The 20,415-nt window shown below is 40.8% G+C and overlaps 1 protein-coding gene and 1 long non-coding RNA gene across 14 annotated transcripts in view; one reads left to right on the top strand and one right to left on the bottom strand.

Annotated features, from left to right (window-relative positions):
• Lrrc8b (leucine rich repeat containing 8 VRAC subunit B) overlaps window positions 1-4,910 on the top strand; it is a 65,127-nt gene extending 60,217 nt beyond the window's left edge. For all 3 annotated transcript variants that reach the window (XM_074076539.1, XM_074076536.1, XM_074076537.1), the window contains one exon: window positions 301-4,910. In XM_074076539.1, the coding sequence (XP_073932640.1) occupies window positions 301-573 (273 nt within the window). In that variant the 3' untranslated portion in view covers window positions 574-4,910. The remainder of the gene's footprint in view (window positions 1-300) is intronic.
• Window positions 520-20,415, bottom strand: part of LOC141424105 (uncharacterized) — a 44,309-nt gene continuing 24,413 nt past the window's right edge. For 7 of the 11 annotated variants that reach the window (XR_012448953.1, XR_012448944.1, XR_012448947.1 and 4 more), the window contains 3 exons: window positions 10,356-13,841; window positions 5,143-5,221; window positions 2,798-4,211 (listed from right to left, as the gene is read on the bottom strand). This is a non-coding gene — a long non-coding RNA (uncharacterized lncRNA). Of the gene's footprint in view, window positions 653-2,797; window positions 4,212-5,142; window positions 5,222-6,602; window positions 6,775-10,355; window positions 13,842-20,415 lie in introns of those variants that run through there. The other 4 variants (XR_012448954.1, XR_012448948.1, XR_012448949.1 and 1 more) reach the window with 4 other exon arrangements.

Below are 20,415 nucleotides of genomic sequence, written 5' to 3'. Positions count from 1 at the left end.
ATTTAAAAAACAATGGATGCGTAAGTACAGTTTCTTTAAGAATCACTTGGTAAAGAGCATTGAGAACCAAATCGGTCACCCACCCAGTGTTTAGATGTTCATAGGTGCATCTGTCCCGACTTTGTGGGATATTCCTACCCCTACTTTTCTTTTATCTTTTCCAGTTTCCCTCAAGTTTATCACCACTGTTAATGTGTATCCCTATAAACCTGCAAATGTGCTTTTTGGAAAAGATAGCTTAGGGCATTTACTATCATAGACTGTCAAAACCCATTTCACCGGCTTCTTTTTTCCTTTCAGATCGAGACACTACCAGATGGGCTGTTTCAGTGCAAGAAACTGCAGTGTCTGCTTTTGGGGAGAAATAGCCTGATGGATTTGTCCCCTCATGTAGGTGAGCTGTCAAACCTCACACATCTGGAGCTCATTGGTAATTGCCTGGAAACACTGCCTCCAGAGCTGGAAGGGTGTCAGGCCCTGAAGCGGAGCTGTCTGGTCGTCGAGGACGGCTTGCTCAGCACCCTTCCTCTGCCTGTGGCAGAGCGTCTGCAGGCGTGCTTAGATAGATGTTGACCAACCAGACCAGAGAGCGGGCCACAACGCATTTCTGAAAGTCCGCCCGGGACTTTACATGAAAACAGAATGTCCTAAGCTGTAAAGAGAAGAGTGGGGGCAGTTACTACACGCTGTAGCCGTCTCTCCCTAACGCAATGCAGTGTCTAGGCCTAAGTCAAACAGATAAGAAGAGTCAACATCCCCCTGGAATTCTGGGAATAGCTGGCATTTACCTTACTGAGGTGTGCTGTAAGAAGCACATATTGAAGGTAGAGTGAGAGACATGAACTTAACAGATCTTACCTTGCAGCTTTTACCTGAGGATCAGAGAAGTTTCTTCTTCTGTCCCCAGGCCCTATCACTTATTTGCACAATTGTTTTAACTGACTTCCTTTTTGGTATTTATCACCAAGTCATAAAAACTCATTAGTATAAATTCCCTTGATGTATACTCACCACTGTCTATGATTTGTTTTCTAACATTTTTTAGGTAGGGAATATTGTGCTTGGCAGCATTCCTTTTTCGCTTAATTTTTACTTCCTTTCCCAGCTTGCTTAAGCCTTCCTTAATCTGGTTTTTCTGAACAACAGTGAAGCTCCCTGAGAAAATGCCTGCCTTTGGCCTTTGTGTAGAACAGGAGCCAGGATACTGAAGACATATCATCCTTTGGGCATCCTAAAAATTGATCTATTCCTGAAATTTTCCTCTTCATCTAGCATCAAAGCCTTTTTTATTTGTTAAGACTTTTTATATGAAATATAAAACACAGACATATTTTCTATTGTGTGATCTTGGATTCCAAGATTATCTGTGAGAATAATTTTTGTAAGGTACAAAGAACACACACATTTCTTTAAGAACTTAAAGATACTTGGTTTGGGCTGTTTCTGATTCTCATTTGTGCACATTCTGCTCCAAAATGTTTTTGTACTCTGCAACTAATTACTTTTGAATAACAAAAGACTTGTGTTTTGTGCCCTTAAGTATTTGGGGGTTTCCTTGTGAGAGGACAGCTGTATCATCTACCTCTCTCTTCATTAGTCGCTCTGCAATCGTACGGGTACAATTCTTAATTACTTATAAAAACTGTGATGAGAGAAGAGGGACAAATTCAGATTTTAAAACTGATTTGAAAATACTTTGTAGAAACCTAGTAAGCATCAAAGCAAAATGGGTTTTTTTTCCTCCATCTGCATGATCTTTAGATATGATTATAATAAAAACACTCAGCATCTAGTCAGTATCTAGTGATGAGCTTTCAAAGCTTGCAAAGGAATAGGTCATTTAACGAAATTCATCTCATGCCTTTAACTCTTCTGGAATACATCTGCTCCTTTTAAAGTTGTGTTTGGCCTTTTATTATCATGCATATTATTAAATGAATAAAATCAACTGGCTCATTTTGGGGAAATGTTCAGTCTTAATGTTTTTCTCTAATGGGTCTAGGCATTACGATGCCACCTCATTTTGGGTGTAACTCTAAAGTAATCTGTTAACTGGAAAACACTATGGGTAGAGTACTGTAAACATGGGATTGTGGTGTGTGGTACATGTTTTTTCCCTTGTTTTGTTCCAGAAAGATGAAAGTAAATCTTTAAAGTATATCAAATGTATCTTCTCTAACCTGTCACACATGCCTGGCCTGAAGTTCAGAGAAAAAGAATTATTCACATCAAATGAAATTTCAATAATTTAGCTGTAAACAATATAGAGCACCCAAAGCTGCCTAACACTTTATTGTTTATTCTGAGTGGGAAGGAACAGAGTAAAAATAAATTTCTTACCAAAACTTGCCTTTAATCACATTTAAGTTCTCAGGGAACCAGGCATAACTGATGAAACTGTCTTCTAGGACCTCATAAAACAGATTCTGACTATCCAAGGTTTTGTTATTTTTACTTTTTAAAATGTACTTGATGGTTATTTTAGTGTTTCACAGTAGAATTGTCATATGTACTGATTCCAGTGTTAGATGGTATCTTAAGTTTTGGACTTGGATGTGACTCAGACTTTTCAATGTTTTCAGCCAAATAATTCCATAGGAAAAATTTTCAAAGCAAAGTTCAGATTTGCTACCATTCTCCTGACAAACTGGAACTGAACTTCCCCATGGCTAGTCACTGTTATGTTAACATCATTGTCTGAATTTTCCTTATCACCTGCACAATGTCTGGGAGCAGTTTACTGGCAGGATCAGTAATGAATGTGTAAGCTGTTTTGTACACGCAAGAGTGTTACTGGTGCAAACTGTGTTGCTCTTGATACCACAGTTTTTAAATGTCTTTTTTTTTTTTTTCATCTTACATGCCGGTGTTCAGGTGGCCTTTGAAATAACCCAGCACTGATACAATGAGTAATGACACTACTGCTTGACATGAGAACATAGTGTTAATACCACCTTACCACACTGTTGGAACAGGTTTTTATTTTGCAAGCATTTATACTCATTTAAGAAAAATTTTAAGTGAAGAAAAATGAAGTTTGCTAAATTACGAGACTTTAGTTTGATTTCCAAGAATGTATTTTCCAAAAAATACATTCCTCCCAAAATACAGAGGATTAAAAACAAAATTTTGACTTAAGCTAACAATGGCATTGTTTCATTTTATTTGCCTGCACACAGACACACATGCCCATACATGCAAGTTTTTGATATATTTAATAGCAATGTTTGCAATTCGTTACTAATAATCATGGAGTTATCTGTTTCCCTAGTTACGATATTTAAAAGATAACCAAGCCGGGTGCTGGTAGCTCACTCCTATAATCCTAGCTACTCAGAAGGCAGAGACCATAAGGGTCATGGTTTGAAGCCAGTCCAGGCAAATAGTTCTTGAGACCCTATCTCAAAATATCCATCACAAAAAAGGCTGGTGAGGAAGCTCAAGTGGTAGAGTGCCTGACTAGCAAGTGTGAGACTCTGAGTTCAAATCCTAGTACTGCCAAAAAAAAAGACAACCAAATGTCTCCCCTTAGTGTTTTCATGCTTTCCTATAAAGGTGTCGTGTTCTTTCTGCAGCCTTTATCAAGGTGTGTCTGAATAGCATGTAGGTACTGTGTTCTCATTTTTTGCCCTCAGTCCTAACTTCTTTCCCCTCTGTCACCATGTCTCTCTGTCACTTAACAGACATTCATGTTAAAGCAGGGTAAATGAGATCCTGAGGATCATAGTGCTGTGGCAGACTCTGGCCGGTGTGTGTGGTGCTCAGCAATGGTTTCTGTTTGTAACATTCTGTTGGATAGTGAAATATATGTTTCTGTTCTTCAAGTGTTTGATGAGTCAAATTTCTTATGTTTAATTAAAATATTGCATAATATTGATGGGTTCATTAAAATAATCAAGCAGTTATTCTGTGGACTTGACATTATTTCCTTGTGTTTCTAGTAAAATTATCTTCCCATCTTTATATTCTCTTAGCATTGTTCTACCCACATAAGGTATTTTTTTTCCTTCTTCATTCACCCAACCCATTAAATTTGATCAGCATTTGCATAGTAACAGAATATATTTGTGCTAGAGGATTTGCAGTGACACCTGAGCATGTATTTACTTTTGTTGGGGGGGGGGGAAGAGCCAGTGCCTGTAATTATGGCTGAATAGGTCCACTTTATCCATCCCGGCAGTATTTTGAGCTGATCCTGTGATCCTGCAACCCTACCAAAAGAATGAGAATATAGCTGTAAGTCTACTTTGTTTTGTACAGTGATTGAGAATTTGTATTTATTTCTTTGTGGAAATGAAAGACTAGTAGGAAAGAGGAGGAATTATTTTGCATCCTGGTTGTATTCTGAAGACAATATATGTATGAAACAGTATAAACTAATAACTGTTGGAAAGTGCCCTAGATATAATTATTTCTTTTCTTCATCTGGGTGTGAGATGCTAAAGCAGTGAGAAAGCTGGAGTCCTCCCTGTGTAATTGGTCTCTTCATCCAGTGAGAGCTAACTACTAAGTACCTTTGGTAATGGACTACATTTTCTTCAGCCTTTCTAATCTGAACAATTTCATCAACACTAAAGCAGTAACGAAGAATATGTGAGCCACAGTACTGAGTTGAGATCACTTCCAATTGAACTTTATTTCATATTTAAGTTTTGCATTTAATTGATATAATACACTATTCCTAAGAAAAACAATTATGAATGCCTTCTGCATGTCGTACATTATCTCTAACAGACAGAATAATTTTAAAAATCCAAGGGTATAAAGTGAGAGTGGGTGTTTGTGAACATACATGTTGTGTATCAGCCTAAATATTAACATTGTACAAGATTTTTTAAATGCTTCAAATGTTTTTCTCTTAGTGAACTAATGAGCCAGTCTTGAGACATTTTCTTTTGTTAGCTCACAGTCACATATTTGGAAGTGTGCATGATTGGTTTTTGTTTCTGGTAATGAGTTATTAGAAAATGTAAGGGCCTGTTCAATGCTTTTGGCCCTCAGGTTTAAATTCCTCCTCCCAAATCAGATTCAAATTTTAGTAAACTTCAGTGTTTTTAAAGTATCATTTGTGTAAAAATACTCAATTTTTATGGTAAATGGCAAATAAAAAATTAAATACTGGAAGAAGTTGACTGCACTTACCTTTACCTGTGTCCACTTAACAGTGCCCAGGCTCCCAAGTGAGTCCCTAGCTCTTCCCATGCTTCCATATACAATTGGACTATTAGGAGATAAAATGAGAAATTTAGATTTACCTGTGAATTATCAGAATCTGCTAAGACATTAGCATGTCTAAGACAATAACCACAAAATAGCAAGTGCCTGAAGAAAGAGGTAGATTCATCTAGGATACACTGGGGGATTGGGAGAGGGAGTGGAATCTGTTACTTTCATGCCAATCCCATCTCTCCAACAGGTTTCTGCTTCTCCTTGGACTCTTTCAGGTACAGATACTCAGAAACCAGTTTCTGTCTCTCCCTTCTTGTTGACATCTATTCTTCCACTTAGTTTTTAGTTTAATACCAACAGAAAATAGTGAACCAGATAAAAGTTAAGTAGCTGCAAGCCAGGCAATTATGAGAAGGTTTAGTAAAGAGAAAATTGTCATTGGGCAAAATATGCATATGACAGTCTGATGTGCACACACACTCACATACACATACATACACACTCCCCAAACACACACTCAAACACTCCCCACACACACTCCCACAGTTTCATTACCACATTAGATTCTGCTGGAATGAAGTATCTCTGACTGTTCCCTGACCGTGTTCCCTAAAGATACAGTGATTAAGCCTGGAATTCCTCCACCTCTGAGTGCATAGGAACAGCAAGCACGTTGGGGAAATGAGCAATGGCTGCTGAAGGCTTCCACTGCCTTTCAGTGAGTGCCTAGGTGCTTTCAGAGATGGAGTCCTGGACTAACAGCCTCCACTAACACAATCACTGTGGCTTTGTGTACGTTAGCATTCACTTCAAAATGGCTTCTCAAGAGTGCAGCCAGGGGCTTGACTGTGGAAGGGAGGCACACTGGCACCATGAGGGCTGGGCTCCCTCCTGAGCTGCAGCTTTGTTCCCGTTTCAGCTTCCTTCTTTGGACACTTCCCCCTGGTGTCCTCCATTCTCCTCATCTCTGAGGTCTAGTGAAAGCAGTTTGCCTCAAAGGCAAAAGTAAAATGTTGAGCTCAAGCCCCATATTTGTAAAAGAGCATATAACCACATGCTAAAGAAGGATCAGAAAAAAAAAAGCCACTTTCAATATGTGTAGTCTTTGTAAAAATACAATCTCTTCACCTTATTTTGTCTTATCTTCCTCTAGACTCAGTCTATGTCTTCTGTCACTTAATTACCAATGACCTATGGAGTGGACTGTCTGCTATGAGATTTTCAAAGACCTTTTTAATACCTTAAATTGTGTATGCCTGTGTACACTTGCCTATTGTTCTTATAGGGGTCAGCCCACATCACTTTTTTACTCTCTACCTCCCTCTGCTGCTGAGAAGAGAATAAATCAAGTAGAAGCATACCCAGCAACACCCATTTAGAAAGTAAATACAGCTCCAGGTTCTTTCTTTTGGAAAAATAACATTCATGCTTACCTAACAGAGCCAACACATTCTTTCTGCCTTCCTTTAACCTCAAACCTCTAGGCCACTAACTGTTCACATTTAATCCTCTTCTTTCCAGCTCTGTGGTTCCACATTCCCCTCCTGGTACATTCTCTTACACAGTTGTCAATTACTTATTTGCCAAATACAGGATGTCTGAGACCTAGACTCCAAAGGCAGAGGGGAAATGTTTGCCTCTGTTTTGTCAACATACACAATTATCTTAGCCAGCCTTCTTTCCCACGTAGTAAGCCTCAACTTTGCATGTAAAACCCCCACATTTTGAGGCAGCTCTCACACTAGAGCAGTTGTTTTGGACCCCAACCTCTCTTTCCTGATACGGTTCTTAAACTATGCATCCCAATTTCCTGCTTATATATATTGTTTCCTTTTACCTTGATTTTATCTAATCCACATCCCCACCCCTTGTAAGACTTTAAAAATTAATTGGCCCTCAGTTTTAGTGACTCTGTCTCAGATGCACAAAAAAGCCCCATGCAGTACCTGGCACCGGGGCCAGGTCAAGTGTGCATCCCCTGAATAGTTGAGAATTTGGCACCCCTTTTTTTAAAAGGAAAAAAACATGCTTTGAATATTCAACATGTTTTCAGTAAAGGTGGAGAGACTGGTTTTCTATTAAGAGAAATCGTAGACATTTATGTCAACTTCTTATTCCATTCTCAACAAAATTCTAGCAAGAGTAAAGTTTAAACATGATTGAGCAGAAAGAAGGGTAGGGATTGGAGCTTTAGAGTGTTCTCACATCTCAGCCATTTGTGTCATATATCCCAGACCTCTTGAGCAGGCCCTTTGATTTCCAGGTCTACCCTCTTTCCTCTAGGCCCCTACCTTCTCCCCAGATCCTGCACCTTCCAGTCCTCTGCCTCTCTGCTGTTCAGCCTCCCCCAGCCACATGCCCCACTCTGACATATCCTCACCTATCTCCAAGACTATTAAATGCTATTAATTCCAAGGAGGAGGCTTTGATTTATAGTCACTAAAATAAGTATCTTTCAGTTATCAAGATTCTCCCTTCCTAGAAGGTAAATTCTTGCCACAATTTCAAATTCACATTCACTCAATATGCTGGCTGGGAGCAGAGCCAACTTCCATTTCCTAGGCTGGTAACCTACAGATTTGCATGTGTAAGCCTGAATTAACTGGCCCCATATTTCCAATTATTCTAATGACATTTGGTGCTCCTTGTAGATTAGTGCCCCCAGGCACTGTCTAAATCCACTAACCTTTAGTTCAGCTCCACCTGGCACAGGGGTGTCTTGTTCTTGGCTATGACTGCTTTCTTCTCAACTGGAATTAGCCAGCGACTAATTAAAAGGCTATTTCTCACTTGAAACGCTTACAGGTATTAAGGAGGTGGAAAGGTTTCCTTCCTGGAGTTTCCATACTGCACCACTAGGGGGGACCAAACACCACCTGTGTAAAAGGAGTTGTCTTTCCCCAAACTGGTTGGATTCACATCCTGGTTATTACTATGGTAATGCATACAGTGCTCAGAGCACTAGGCTCTGAAGGAGACACCTTCAGTATTTGCCGTTATTGAGAACTGCGAAAACACCGAACACAGGCTTTACTAACATCACTTAAGGCATTTAGGTAGACATGAGCCCTATAAATAATAGATGGAAATAGGTGCAAGCAGGTTACTAATATACTGAGTTAATAGAGTCAGATCTTTAGAGACTAGCACCTAATCTCTACTTTTTCTATACTGCACACAGCCAAGGTCACGTGACTAACAAGTGGCAGGGATCCAGTATTCTGTCCTTTTGACAATGTTGAGGATGCTGGAGGCTGTCTCATAGATTAATTAAAAATGGGGCTCTTGTGACTGGGCTTCATCCCAGCCCTATGATCCTGCCATTTCCTATGTGACCTGCCCTCTGTGTGGACTGTGAGTAATCTGGTAATGATGTACATGTTGCCAGTATACACACACAGAGGGTTTTTAACTCACTTTAGTATAAATATGTCATCTCAATGATTATTGCTTAAACTTTGTAGCTATTTTTGAATGTGCGTAGTTTTTATTTTAATTTTAACCTAAATCTGTGAGCACAACTGCAGTTGAAGAGTAGATTGTCACACTAGACTTCTGCCCGAGAATGATGTAGGATAAAGCCCCTACCTAGCCTATTAAAAAGAGTTGTTAACACTTTGTGGTTTTATGTTTCAAGTTGCTGATGAGGTTCACAGTGTGGGTTTTATTACAGAATGGAAGTTACAGTTTAACTCCCCGAGAGCCCTGATTTATTATAGGAAAATGCTGGCAGACATTTTAGACTCGCAAAATGAATTCCTCTCACAGTTCATCTAAATTCACTCTGCTGCTGCTGATTTAGACAGCTGGAGCAGGAGTAGGAGGGACAAGTTAAGCTGTCCTTGTTGAATTCATGCCTTGTTCCAGATAAGATGCTGTGTCCTGGAGGAGATGCCACTGTGACCCTGGCTTTGCCTCTGGCTGACCGCACTGCTAAGCCCAGAGAAAGCCTTGGCCCAAGTTCTCACACCACTGTCTTTTAACACTGGCTCACTTAGCCTTTTCATTGTGAAGGGTCCTTCACAATGCTGACCCTTTGAGGCGTGTGGCGTATCAGGCCACTGCCAGTCACCTGGCTCAACTGTCTTCCAGGTAAGGCTCTCTCATACAGGGGGACTGCAGTTTCAGGGCCTTCTTTTCCCCTCCACTGAGCTCTGCCAATGAAAGGAAGAGGACTTATCAAGAGACTTTGCTGGGGCTTTGCACAATCACATCAGCGTTTTTATTTTCTTCTTGAAGATGAAAGACATTGACCTCTCTCTCTCTTTTCTTTCTGGTGGAAAATGTAAATCCTCTGGCTTAGTAGAGGGTGTCCACAGAAGGGGATTTTTTTGCAAGGCTAGAAATGAGCCAAACGTCTTGGGTGTTGTGTCAGATAATCAGTAAAGGCCCTGGCCAAAACGGGCAGGAAGTACACACCTCTCAGGGTGAGCTGTGACTCAGGAGATCTCAGGATGTTGAGGTTCACCAGAGCTTCAGCTGCATGACCTCACCTTTTCCAGCATGATCTGTCCTGTGTCAGCATCCCCCGGGTCCCCGCCCAATGGAGCCTAAGTAAGCAAGTCCCCTAGGCTGCCTTCCATCTCATATTCCATCTATAAAAAGTGTTGGGCAAGTGGGAAGTATTGGTCAGGGTTAATACTGAGTAATTTTCTTAAAAGATTGAGCCGGTCGTGCATTTCTTTTTTCAGCTTTTGAAATGATTCACTTTTATGACACATGAGCAAAACTTTTCACTGAAGAGCTTGAATTATAATGGCAAGTGAAGGAGGCTGGAATATCTTAAAGGGCTGTTCTGCAGGGCCTCCCAGTCAGAAGAGCCAAGTATATACAGTGGAGAGAAGCTATTTAGGGCAGGACAGATAGGAACACTTCCCAGCAGATCCTGCAGGAAGCTCAGGTTACAGTTCCCAGTAAGGAGAAATCCTGAGGTTGCACAGGTAAACAGGTGACTTGGGAGGTGATCAGCCCTCTTGGGTTTAACACCAAAGCTGAAGCTGACCCTTTACCACTGGCACTGGGCCCAGGGTCTGCCTGGGACAAAGACAGATGCCTGCAGCTTGAAGTTCTCAGGTTTCTGCTCAATGGGGCTTTAGGCCTGAGTATCAGGTCCCCTAACGGACCCCTCTTGGCTGGGGCACACTGAGAAGTGTCACCTTCTGACTGGACTTAGGATACAACCCTACCTGGGTCTGGCTGCAAGGGCAAGCTATGTGCCATCAGGCTCATCAGCTATGGAGTGGCTGAATTTCCTCTGTGCTGTGGACTGCACAAGCCCAGGACTGCTTGAGGCCTGGACTCCACTGCATCTGGAAGAAGAGAAGGCAAGGTTGTTGTCTTCCATGGGGCTGTGCTATCATCTAGCAGCCTGAAGGACACTCGTCTCTATGCGGATGGGAGTCCTATTTACACCAGTAACTCTTTGAGTTACCTTCTATCTTCAAGCCCCGTTTCTCTTCTGTAAATACAAACTTTTCCAGAAATAGAGTGTGTGCTACTATCCAAATGCTGCCTTAGGCATTGAGGATACAGTGGGGGACAAACAGGGCAAAGCTCTTAGGAATAATCCAAGAGATAACGTGCAAAATGCCTAGCATCTTCTCTGGCCCCAGGAGGTGTTCACTGCATGTTACCTCTAAGTGAGTTTTCTTCCACAGATGGGAGCAAAAGCTTTAAAAGCAAGCCCTTTCTGCCTTGGTTTGTGCCCATGCATTTCTCTCTGCCTAGAAGGTTCTTCCTCATTGACTAACTCCTGTTCTCAGTGTAAATGGTCAGGGGCTCAGTGCTGCAGCACCTTGCTGATCAGGTCCATGCTTTCTTAGGTACCCTGTTGTGCATTCCCATGGCAGCTGACACAGTGCTTTGAGGTATGCATCACTTTGGTGACCACTAGTTGTCTAATGTCTGTTTTTCTGAGTAGACTTTGTAAACCTGATATAGACAGCATCCACATCTACCTGAAGTCACAGCACCAGCTTTGAGATCTTCATAAATAACTATCTGACTACTGTCATTTGAAGGGGATACTCCCCTCTTAGAATCTGGCCCATCAAGAGTACATGGGCCCTTCTTTTCTCCTACAGTGAGGAGAAAGGGTAGACAAGAAATGGCTGGAAAAACAGGCCATTTCCTGTGTGGCACTCAACTTCTCCTTGGAAGCAACAGGTAGTCAAATCGAGGTATTAAGACTGGATGGCATGTTGGCATACTTACCAGCACACACCCTGGGACCTGCTGAGAAATGGGGCAGGCAGCCAGAGTCCCATTTGGTTGCACTATCACGGTTCTCATCACACTCAGGCAGCACAATTTCAAGAACATCTTATCTCTTTTAGCTACAGATAGTCAAAGCTTCAGGGGGGAAATTAAACTATGGCACAAGACTGTTTAATGTTATCATTTCATTCTGTCACCCAGTGTTAAAGCAGTCCTGAGCCTTAGTACTATGAAAATGAGACCTTGGCCAACATACAGCCATCTACATGTGACTCACTGGAAATAGGAATGTCTTGCCCTTTTGTGCCCTATGGTATTTAACAAGGGCCCTATGACCTGACCCCAGTGGTTTTCATTTGGCTAGAATCCAAACCCTCCAGGCAGAACTGAACTTCCCACATGCATTCCTGCAGGCCCACTATGGAACAGTGTTCTGTGTCAACACTTTCCAACCTCCACGCCTTTGCCCAGGCTATTCCCTCAACCAGAAGTCCCTTCCTCCCTATGTAAGTATCTGTCAAACCTTAATTCATTCTTCAAGACTAAGATGAGACATCACTTCATCTGCAACACCTCTGACCAAATGCCTTTTCTCAAATTAGAGTTAGGTGCTTTATTCTTAACCCTTATAACAATGTAGTGAATATGGATTTACCCCCTCTCTAAACTGATGACAGAAACCAATTCTTCTTTATACCTTTATCTCCTTCAACTAGTAAAGTGCCTATGACATTGTAGGTGCAAAATGAACGGAAAGCAAACACCCTGGCATTGGTAAGGGGTATCCTGGCCACTGATCAGCCAGAATGCATCAGGACAAGTGTATGCCAGAAACTACTAGTGGATACTTTTATAGCTAGATTGTGGAAACAATGAGAAGTCATTAAAAACTTGTGGGCAAAAATAAATGGCATGAGGAAGAGATAATTTGGGTATATTCTTTGGTGGTGTAGTGGGTAATAATTTTCTACAGATGAAGAAACTGAGACTTAAGGAAGTTAGTGACTTGCTAAAGGATACATAACTAATACGAAAAGGAATCTGTGGTAGAATCCAGATATGATTTCAGAGTTATCTGCAAACATCACTTTGAACAAGAGTCCTTCAGATCTTTATGGGAATGTGCTCCCAGCCGTGTTAAGTTTGACTCCAGAATGCCACTAACCCTCATTGAGTTTTCTCTTCCATAAAATAAGGAGCCTTGAACTAGGTAGACCCTAAAGTCACTTGTAGCTCTAAGATGATTTGTTTCTCTGTAGAGAACAAATGGACTTCCCAACCAGGGAATCAGCTACATCAAAACATAACTGTACTCGTGTATTTGTCCTAAAAACCTTTTCATGGGTTGCAACCATGTCTTAACACACTACCAAAGCTGTGAGATTTTATATTAGAGGTCAGATTATTCTTCCCAAATGACTATTTAAAATATGCTCAAGCATTAAAGTGTATTTTTTTCTGAACTCACTTAAGTTTCTGTTATCTGAATAGTCTACTTAAGACACACAAGGTTTCCACTTGCTCTCCATGCCCCCTGTAGTTCTGAATCTCACTGCAATATACAACCTGCTGCATCCCTCCCACTCCCACCTCACCCATCACAAAGGCCTCAATTACACACACATACAAATCCTCTGGTTTCAGGCTGAATCAGGGTAGAACACATCTAAAAATGTCTGGGTTCAGAATGAACTCTGAAACAAGAAGTTCCCACCCATACCACTGAATAACATCCTGTTGTTTCAGGGGTTTTTGTTAGTTTTTTTTTAATTTTTCTTTTTTCATCAAATCTGCAATAACTCCTTTGATTTGGCTTTCATTTGGAATGATTTGCCTGGTGCCATGTCTCTGAAACATTCAGAACAAGATACAATCTCACTGTAGACAGCTACATATAGTGGACCTTTTAGCGCATAAAGAAACATCTGTCCTCCATCTGTGGTGCCTGAAAAGTAGGACTTTCAATAGGGTATTTTGCAGGACACAAGAGATTTTAAAGGGCAAGAAATCCATTTCTAACTAAAATCTCGATAAGTATGTCTAACAGTATTTTCATCTTCATACCATTTTTCAAAAGCATCCAAGAGCCACTGAAGCACAGTGATTCCAGGGAGCATAATTTCTACATTCAGCCAGAACTGGGTCAAAGGCTTTGTCTGTCTTCTACCAGGTTATTTAACCTTGATCGTTCTAGGTTTTTTTTAGGCAAGAAAAGTAGAGGAAGTACTGGTATCTACCCCAAAATACAATAATTTCAAAGGGACAGGCACACAATACAACACTAAGTAAGCATCAGGTCTTGTCCCCTTTTTCGTTATTGCCAATGGTAACACAGTGGTATTATGCCAGGAACGTAGGATATGAAATTAGAAGCTCTGGAATGGCACTCCACCACTGCCACTTGAATGTGTGACACCGGGAAGATCCCCAAATGCTTCTCAATTCAGTTCTGTCATCTGTAAAACAGGGAAAATAAAAATTGTTACTTCACAGGTAGGTGACAGCCCTGGGGTTCAGGTGAGATGATTTGTGTGAATTTACGTTGCCAACTGCTAAGCTCTATAGTATGAATGTATTATTTTGCTTTTGCTAGTGATATGAATCAGATGTTTGTGCCTTGGAAATTCACACACTGAAACTCCTTAACTGCAATGTGCTGGTACTAGGAGGCAGGGCATTGGGAGGTGTTTAGCCTTCAATGAGACAAAAGGGAGAGAGCCCCTAATATGGAATTAATGTCCTTATAAGAGGTAGCTGTTGGGCACTGGTGGATCACACCTGTAATTCTAGCTACTGGGGGAGGGAGTGATCAGGAAGACTGTGGTTCTAGACCACAGTCTTCTAAGATAGTTTGCAAGACCCTATCTTGAAAATATCCGACACAAAAAAGGGCTGGCAGAGTAGCTAAAGTGGTAGAGCACCTTCCTAGCAAGCATGAGGCCCTGAGTTCAAACCTTAGTACCATCAAAAAAGACAAAAAAAAAAAAAAAAGCAAACAGCTCTCTCTTCTGTTAAGTGAAGATACAGTTGTGTGAGAAGCCAGCTATCTATAATCCAGGAGATGAATTTTTTAGCATGTTGTTCTTGGAATCCCCAGCTTCTAGAACTGTGAGAACCAAACATCTGTTCCAGTCCATGGTACTTGCTATCAGCCCTGAACTGACAAAAGACGTTTAGAAACAACTCCATTATGATGAATATATCTTAATTTTTTTTATTTAGGAATTTTCATTTATAAAAATCTTAGCAATGAGTGCAGCTGATTTCCACTAAGTAACAAAACTGAGGATTTTCTGGATGGACTAAAGTAGCAGCAAGTGTAGAACTCCTGCCTTCCCAATGAAATGCTGTCATATGTCAATGAAGTGCTTGTCTCTGAGCTGGCCTCTGTAGATTAAAATGCATCTGAGTTGATGCCGAGACAGAGAAGGAGGGCTATTGACTCAGTGGTGCTACTTTAGATGTTATACATGTTAGCTTTTCTGAGAGCACTCATCTTGGAATTCAGTCACTCTTGCCCTCCTAGAATTTGATCCCCTTTGTGCTTTCTTTGAGGTGGCAGTCACTGGGCTTGAGATTTTTATATCAGCCAGGCTTAAGTCTGAATCCTGCCTCCCAACTTTCCTGATGTTACCTTGGGCAAAACACATAATCTTTCTACACTTCAGTTTTCTCACCTACAAAACGGGTGAGACATGTACATCCAAAGTAGCTGGGAAAATTAAGAGGGCACACTTAAAATTATTAGAGTCACATCTGACACCCAATAGTCACATCTCACCTTCCTTTCTATTATCCTCCTTCTTACCCACTTTTTGGTTCCTGTTCTTTGGTATTAACCCCTTTCTGGGGTCTTAAGTGAGATGATCACCAACAGAGTTAACAACCAGTGTAAACCTGTAAGTGTCCCTGGGGAAACACTCAGTGTTCCTAACCTAAAATTCTAAAACCCACAACTCCTGCTGCTCCACAGTTAACAGAAGACATAAGCCAGCAGGCTTTGTTCTCCCCTGAAAGCAGCACCGCTGAACTGTGCTTTCTGAAGCCCATGTGGGAAATCAGGCCCCAGAACTCCCACTGCTTGCAGGCTTGGTTTTCCTGAGCTGGGGCAGCAGAACCACTCAACTGCACTCCCTGAAGCCCATGTAGGAAATCAGGCCCCAGGGCCCCCGCTATCCGAAGGCTTGGTCGCCCATGCTTGCAGTGCTACTGCACTACCCTTCTGGAGCCCATGATTGGAAAGCAGGCCCAAGAACTACTGCTGTCCAAAGGCTTGGTTCTCCCATGCCTGCAGCAGTTGCCATGGCTCCAGGTAGCCCAGCACCAACAAGCAAGCCTCAGGGGCTGTGCTCCCTGCAAACTTGGGTCCCCCATGCCTGCACCAGCTGCTCTCCCTCTTGGAAGCCCACATCCCAACACAAGTAGACCCCAGGGCTTCTGCTGCCTTGTAGGCACCAGAAGAGTGAAGCCCACTGACTTAGCTGCTCCACAGGTACCCTCAACTTGCTACTCAGTGCCAGAAGCCTGCCACACACCGAAGTGAACCCCAAGCTCCAGGCTTTGTTATTCTGCTAGTGCCAGGAGGCTTCCTTCCCCACATAGGATGGAGGCCCAGCCTCCCCACTGTCCCTGACAGCAAGAGAACGCTTACTCCCCTGTCCAAGAGCAAGAATACTAGATTCCCTACAGAGGGGAGGAATGCTATAACCTGCTACTTTGCAGGCAGCACCAGAAGCCCTGTGCCCCCAAGGTACACAGAAGCCCAACACTTCACACTGCATCTCCCTTCAGAAGGAGTTTCCTTGGGGTTCCTGCCCAAGAGGTGGAACCCCAGCTCCTCCACTGAGTGGTAGTCTCTACTTTGCTGGTGCTAGGAGGCCTGCCTCCCACAGTGCAAAGAAACCCAGCACTCCCACTGCTCCTGCAGAAGAGCCCCTGCACCCCCATCAAAGGATGGGAACTCCAGCCCCCTCACTTAGGAGAGAAAACAGGTATTTGGCACCACAACACAAACCCTGCAAGGAGTAACATACCTAGCATACACCTCTCTGAGGAACACTGCTGGAGTTCCAGGAGAAAAATACTCAAAACCCCAACTAGAGGAGCACAAAGAATTAAAACCCTAACCAAAACCGACTTCTAATGCATAAATCTCAATGCAGAATGAAACAGTAAGACAACCATTCTCCATCAAAAGCCAATTCCACCACTAAGGATCCAAACACCTGCGTAGAAGAGGAGCTATCAAATAATGAATTCCAAAAAACAATAGTAAAAATGATTAACGACCTCAAAGAACAAACACAAAAGTTAGTATTTGACCTCAAAGAGAATACAAACAGATGAATGAAATTAAGAAGATTTTGAAAGAATAAATCAATAAAGCTATGGAAACCCTGAAAAATAATCAATCCAAAATAACCAACTCTCCCAAATAAATTTCACAATTGAAAGCTTGGTGAACAGAGTGGAGCAAGTTGAAAATAAAGTACCAGGAATGGAAGACAAAATAGAGGAATTAGACCAAATAATAAAAGATAATGAAAGAATGCTAAGAAAATACAAATAGAACATGCAAGATATCTGGGACACCATGAAAAGAACAAACCTATGAATCATGGGTGTAGAAGGAGAGGAGATACAAACTAAAGGCACTGACAACCTATTCAATAGAATAATAGCAGAAAACATCCCTAAGCTCAAGAAAGAGAGTCACCCAAGTACAGGAAGCTTATAGAATACCAAACCGTCAGGACCAAAAAAGAAACCCCCCCAAGCACATCATAATCAAAACACCCAGCACACAGAACAAAGAATTCTGAAAGCTGCAACAGAGAAAGGACAAGTCACATATAAAGGCAACCCCATTAGAATAACAGCAGATTTCTCAACTCAAACTCTAAACGCAAGAAGGTTATGAAAAAACATAATTCAGGCCCTAAACAAAAACAACTGTCAACCTAGACTACTCTGCCCAGAAAAACTATCCTTCTTAATTGAAGGAGAAATTAAAACCTTCCACAAGGAAAAACTAAAGGAATTTGCGGCCACCAAGTCAGCACTATAGAATATACTTAAAGGACTTTTACATATAGAAGAAGAAACTAGAGTGAGACAGGAAGACTCAAGAAAGAATAAACCCTTTTGCACAAGCAGACCAGTAAACAAGGGGTAGGTAAAACTAAACAGGAGAACAAGAATGACTGGAAACAACAGGAACCTCTCAATATTAATAACTGAATATAATTGGCCTCAATGCCCCAATCAAAAGATAAAGAATAGAAAATTGGGTTAAAAAACATCATCAAACCATATGTTGTTGCTTCAAGAGACTCATCTCATTGAAGAAAAATAAACACTGGCTTAGAGTCAAAGGCTGGAAAAAAGCTTTCTAGGCAAATGGACCCCAAAAACAAGCATGAGTACCCATACTTATCTGACAAAGTAGGCCAGACTAAAATCAATTAGAAGGTCACTTCATAATAATGAAAAGAACAATTCATCAAGAGGATGTATCAATCCATAACATATATGCACCAAACACAGGGGCACCCATCTACATAAAAAAAAAACCTCTAGTGACACTAACAGTACAGATAGACACTAACACAGTGATAGTGGGAGACCCAAATACCCCACTATCACCAACAGATAGGTCATCCAGACAAAAGATCAACAAAGAAACTTCAGAGCTACTCTACACATTAGACCAAAAAGACATGGTTGATAGCTATGGAGTATTCCACCCAACAACTAGGCAATACACATTCATTTCTGCAGCTCATGGAACTTTCTTCAAAACATCATACTTTGGGACACAAAGCAAGTCTCAACAAATTCAAGAAAATCAAAATAACTGCCTGCATCATATCATACCACAATGAAATAAAACTAGACCTCAACAGCAAAAGACACCTTAGAAAATATTCAAACACATGGAGACTGAAAAACACATTGCTGAAAAACCAATGGGTGACTGAAGTAATAAGGAAAGAAATCAAAAAGTTCCTAGAATCCAGTGAAAATGAAAATACAGCCTACCAGAACCTGTGGGACACAGAAAAGGCTGTGCTAAGGGGAAAGTATATAGCTATACTTGCCTACATTAAAAAAACAGAGCCTCTCAAGTAAACAATCTAATGATGCATCTTAAGCTTTTAGAAAAACAAACCAAACCCGAAACCAGCAGATGGAGAGAAATAATAAAGATCAAGGCTGAGATAAATGAGATTGAAACCAAACAAACCACACAAAGAATCAATGAAACAAAAAGTTGGTTCTTTGAAAATATTAACAATATCAACAAACCCTTAGCCAAATGACAAAATGGAGGACAGAGAAGACCTAAATTGATAAAATTAGAGATGAAAAAGGGGACACAATCACAAATATTAATGAAATCCAGAGAATCATTAGAGAGTACTCTGAAAACACATATTCAAGTAAACTGGAAAATCTCAATGAAATGGATAAATTTCTAGATGCATATAACCAACCAAAATTGAACCAAGAAGATATTAACCACCTAAGTACTGCTATCACGTACAATGAAATTAAAGCAGTAATAAAAAGTCTCCCTACAAAGAAGAGCCCAGGAACTGATGGATTCATGGCCAAATTTTACCAAACCTTTAAAGAAAAACTAACACCAATACTCCTCAAACTTTTCCAGGAAATAGAAAGGGAAGGAACACTACCAAACTCATTCTATGAAGCCAGTATTACACTCATTCCAAAACAAAACAAAGGCATAACCAGAAAAGAGAATTATAGACCAAAATCTTTAATGAATATAGATGCAAAGATTCTTAACAAAATGTGGCAAACATAATTCAACAACATGTCAAAAAGATCATACACCATAACCAAGTCAGTTTCATTCCAGGGATGCAAGGATGGTTCAACCTACATAAATCCATAAACATAATACAGCGTATAAACAGAAGCAAGGACAAAAACCACATGATTCTCTCAATAGATGCAGAAAAAAACTTTGACAAAATCAAACACTTTTTCATGATAACAGCACTAAAGAAACTAGGAATAAAAGGAATGTTCCTCAACATGATAAAGGCTATATATGACAAACTTAGAACCAACTTCATACTAAATGGAGAACATCTGAAACATCTTGTTCAAGTCAGGAACAAAACAGGGCTGTTCTGCTTTCCCCACTCCTATTCAGTACAGTTTTGGAATTCCCATTGAAAACAATAAGAAAGAACAAGAAATAAAAGGGATTCAAATAAGGAAGAAAGAAGCCAAACTATCCCTATTTGCAGATGACATGATCATATACCTGAGATCCCAAAAACTCTACCAAAAAACTACTAGAAATCATAAACTCTTTTGGCAAAGTAGCAGGATACAAAATTAACATACAGAAATTGGTAGCTTTTCTATACACCAACAACTCACAGACTGAGAAAGAAATCAAGTTTACAATAGCCTCAAACACTGTATAAAGTACCTTGGAATAAATTTAACAAAAGAAACCAAAGACCTTGTTAATGAAAACTATAAACCACTGAAGAGAGAAATCAAAGAAGACATCAGAAGATGGAAAGACCTTCCATGCTCATGGATTGCAGAATCAACATCATGAAAATGGCCATACTACCAAAAGCAATCTACATGTTCAACATAATCCCTATCTAAATTCTAGAGACATTCTGCACAGAAATAGAGAAGGCAATTGTGAAATACAAAATGGAAACACAAAAGACCTCAAATAACCAAAGCAATTCTGAGCAAAAAATCCAATGCTGGAGGCATCTCAATACTGGATTTCAAACTATACTACAGAGCCCTAACAATAAAAACAGCATGGTACTGACACAAAAGCAGATAGGAAGACCAATGGATCAGAACAGAAGACCCATACATAAGCCCACGCATCTATAGCCCACTGATCTTCAACAAAGGAACCCAAAACACACGATGGAGAAAAGACAGCCTCTTCAACAAATGCTGCTGGGAAAACTGGATATCCACATGTAGGAGACTGTCTTTCACCCTGTACCAAAATCA

This window comes from Castor canadensis, chromosome 6 (genome assembly GCF_047511655.1).
Source record: "Castor canadensis chromosome 6, mCasCan1.hap1v2, whole genome shotgun sequence".
NCBI classification, from domain to species: Eukaryota; Metazoa; Chordata; class Mammalia; order Rodentia; family Castoridae; genus Castor; species Castor canadensis.
The sequence above is the reverse complement of the archived record's forward strand: the minus strand, read 5'-3'. Positions and strand labels throughout refer to the sequence as shown.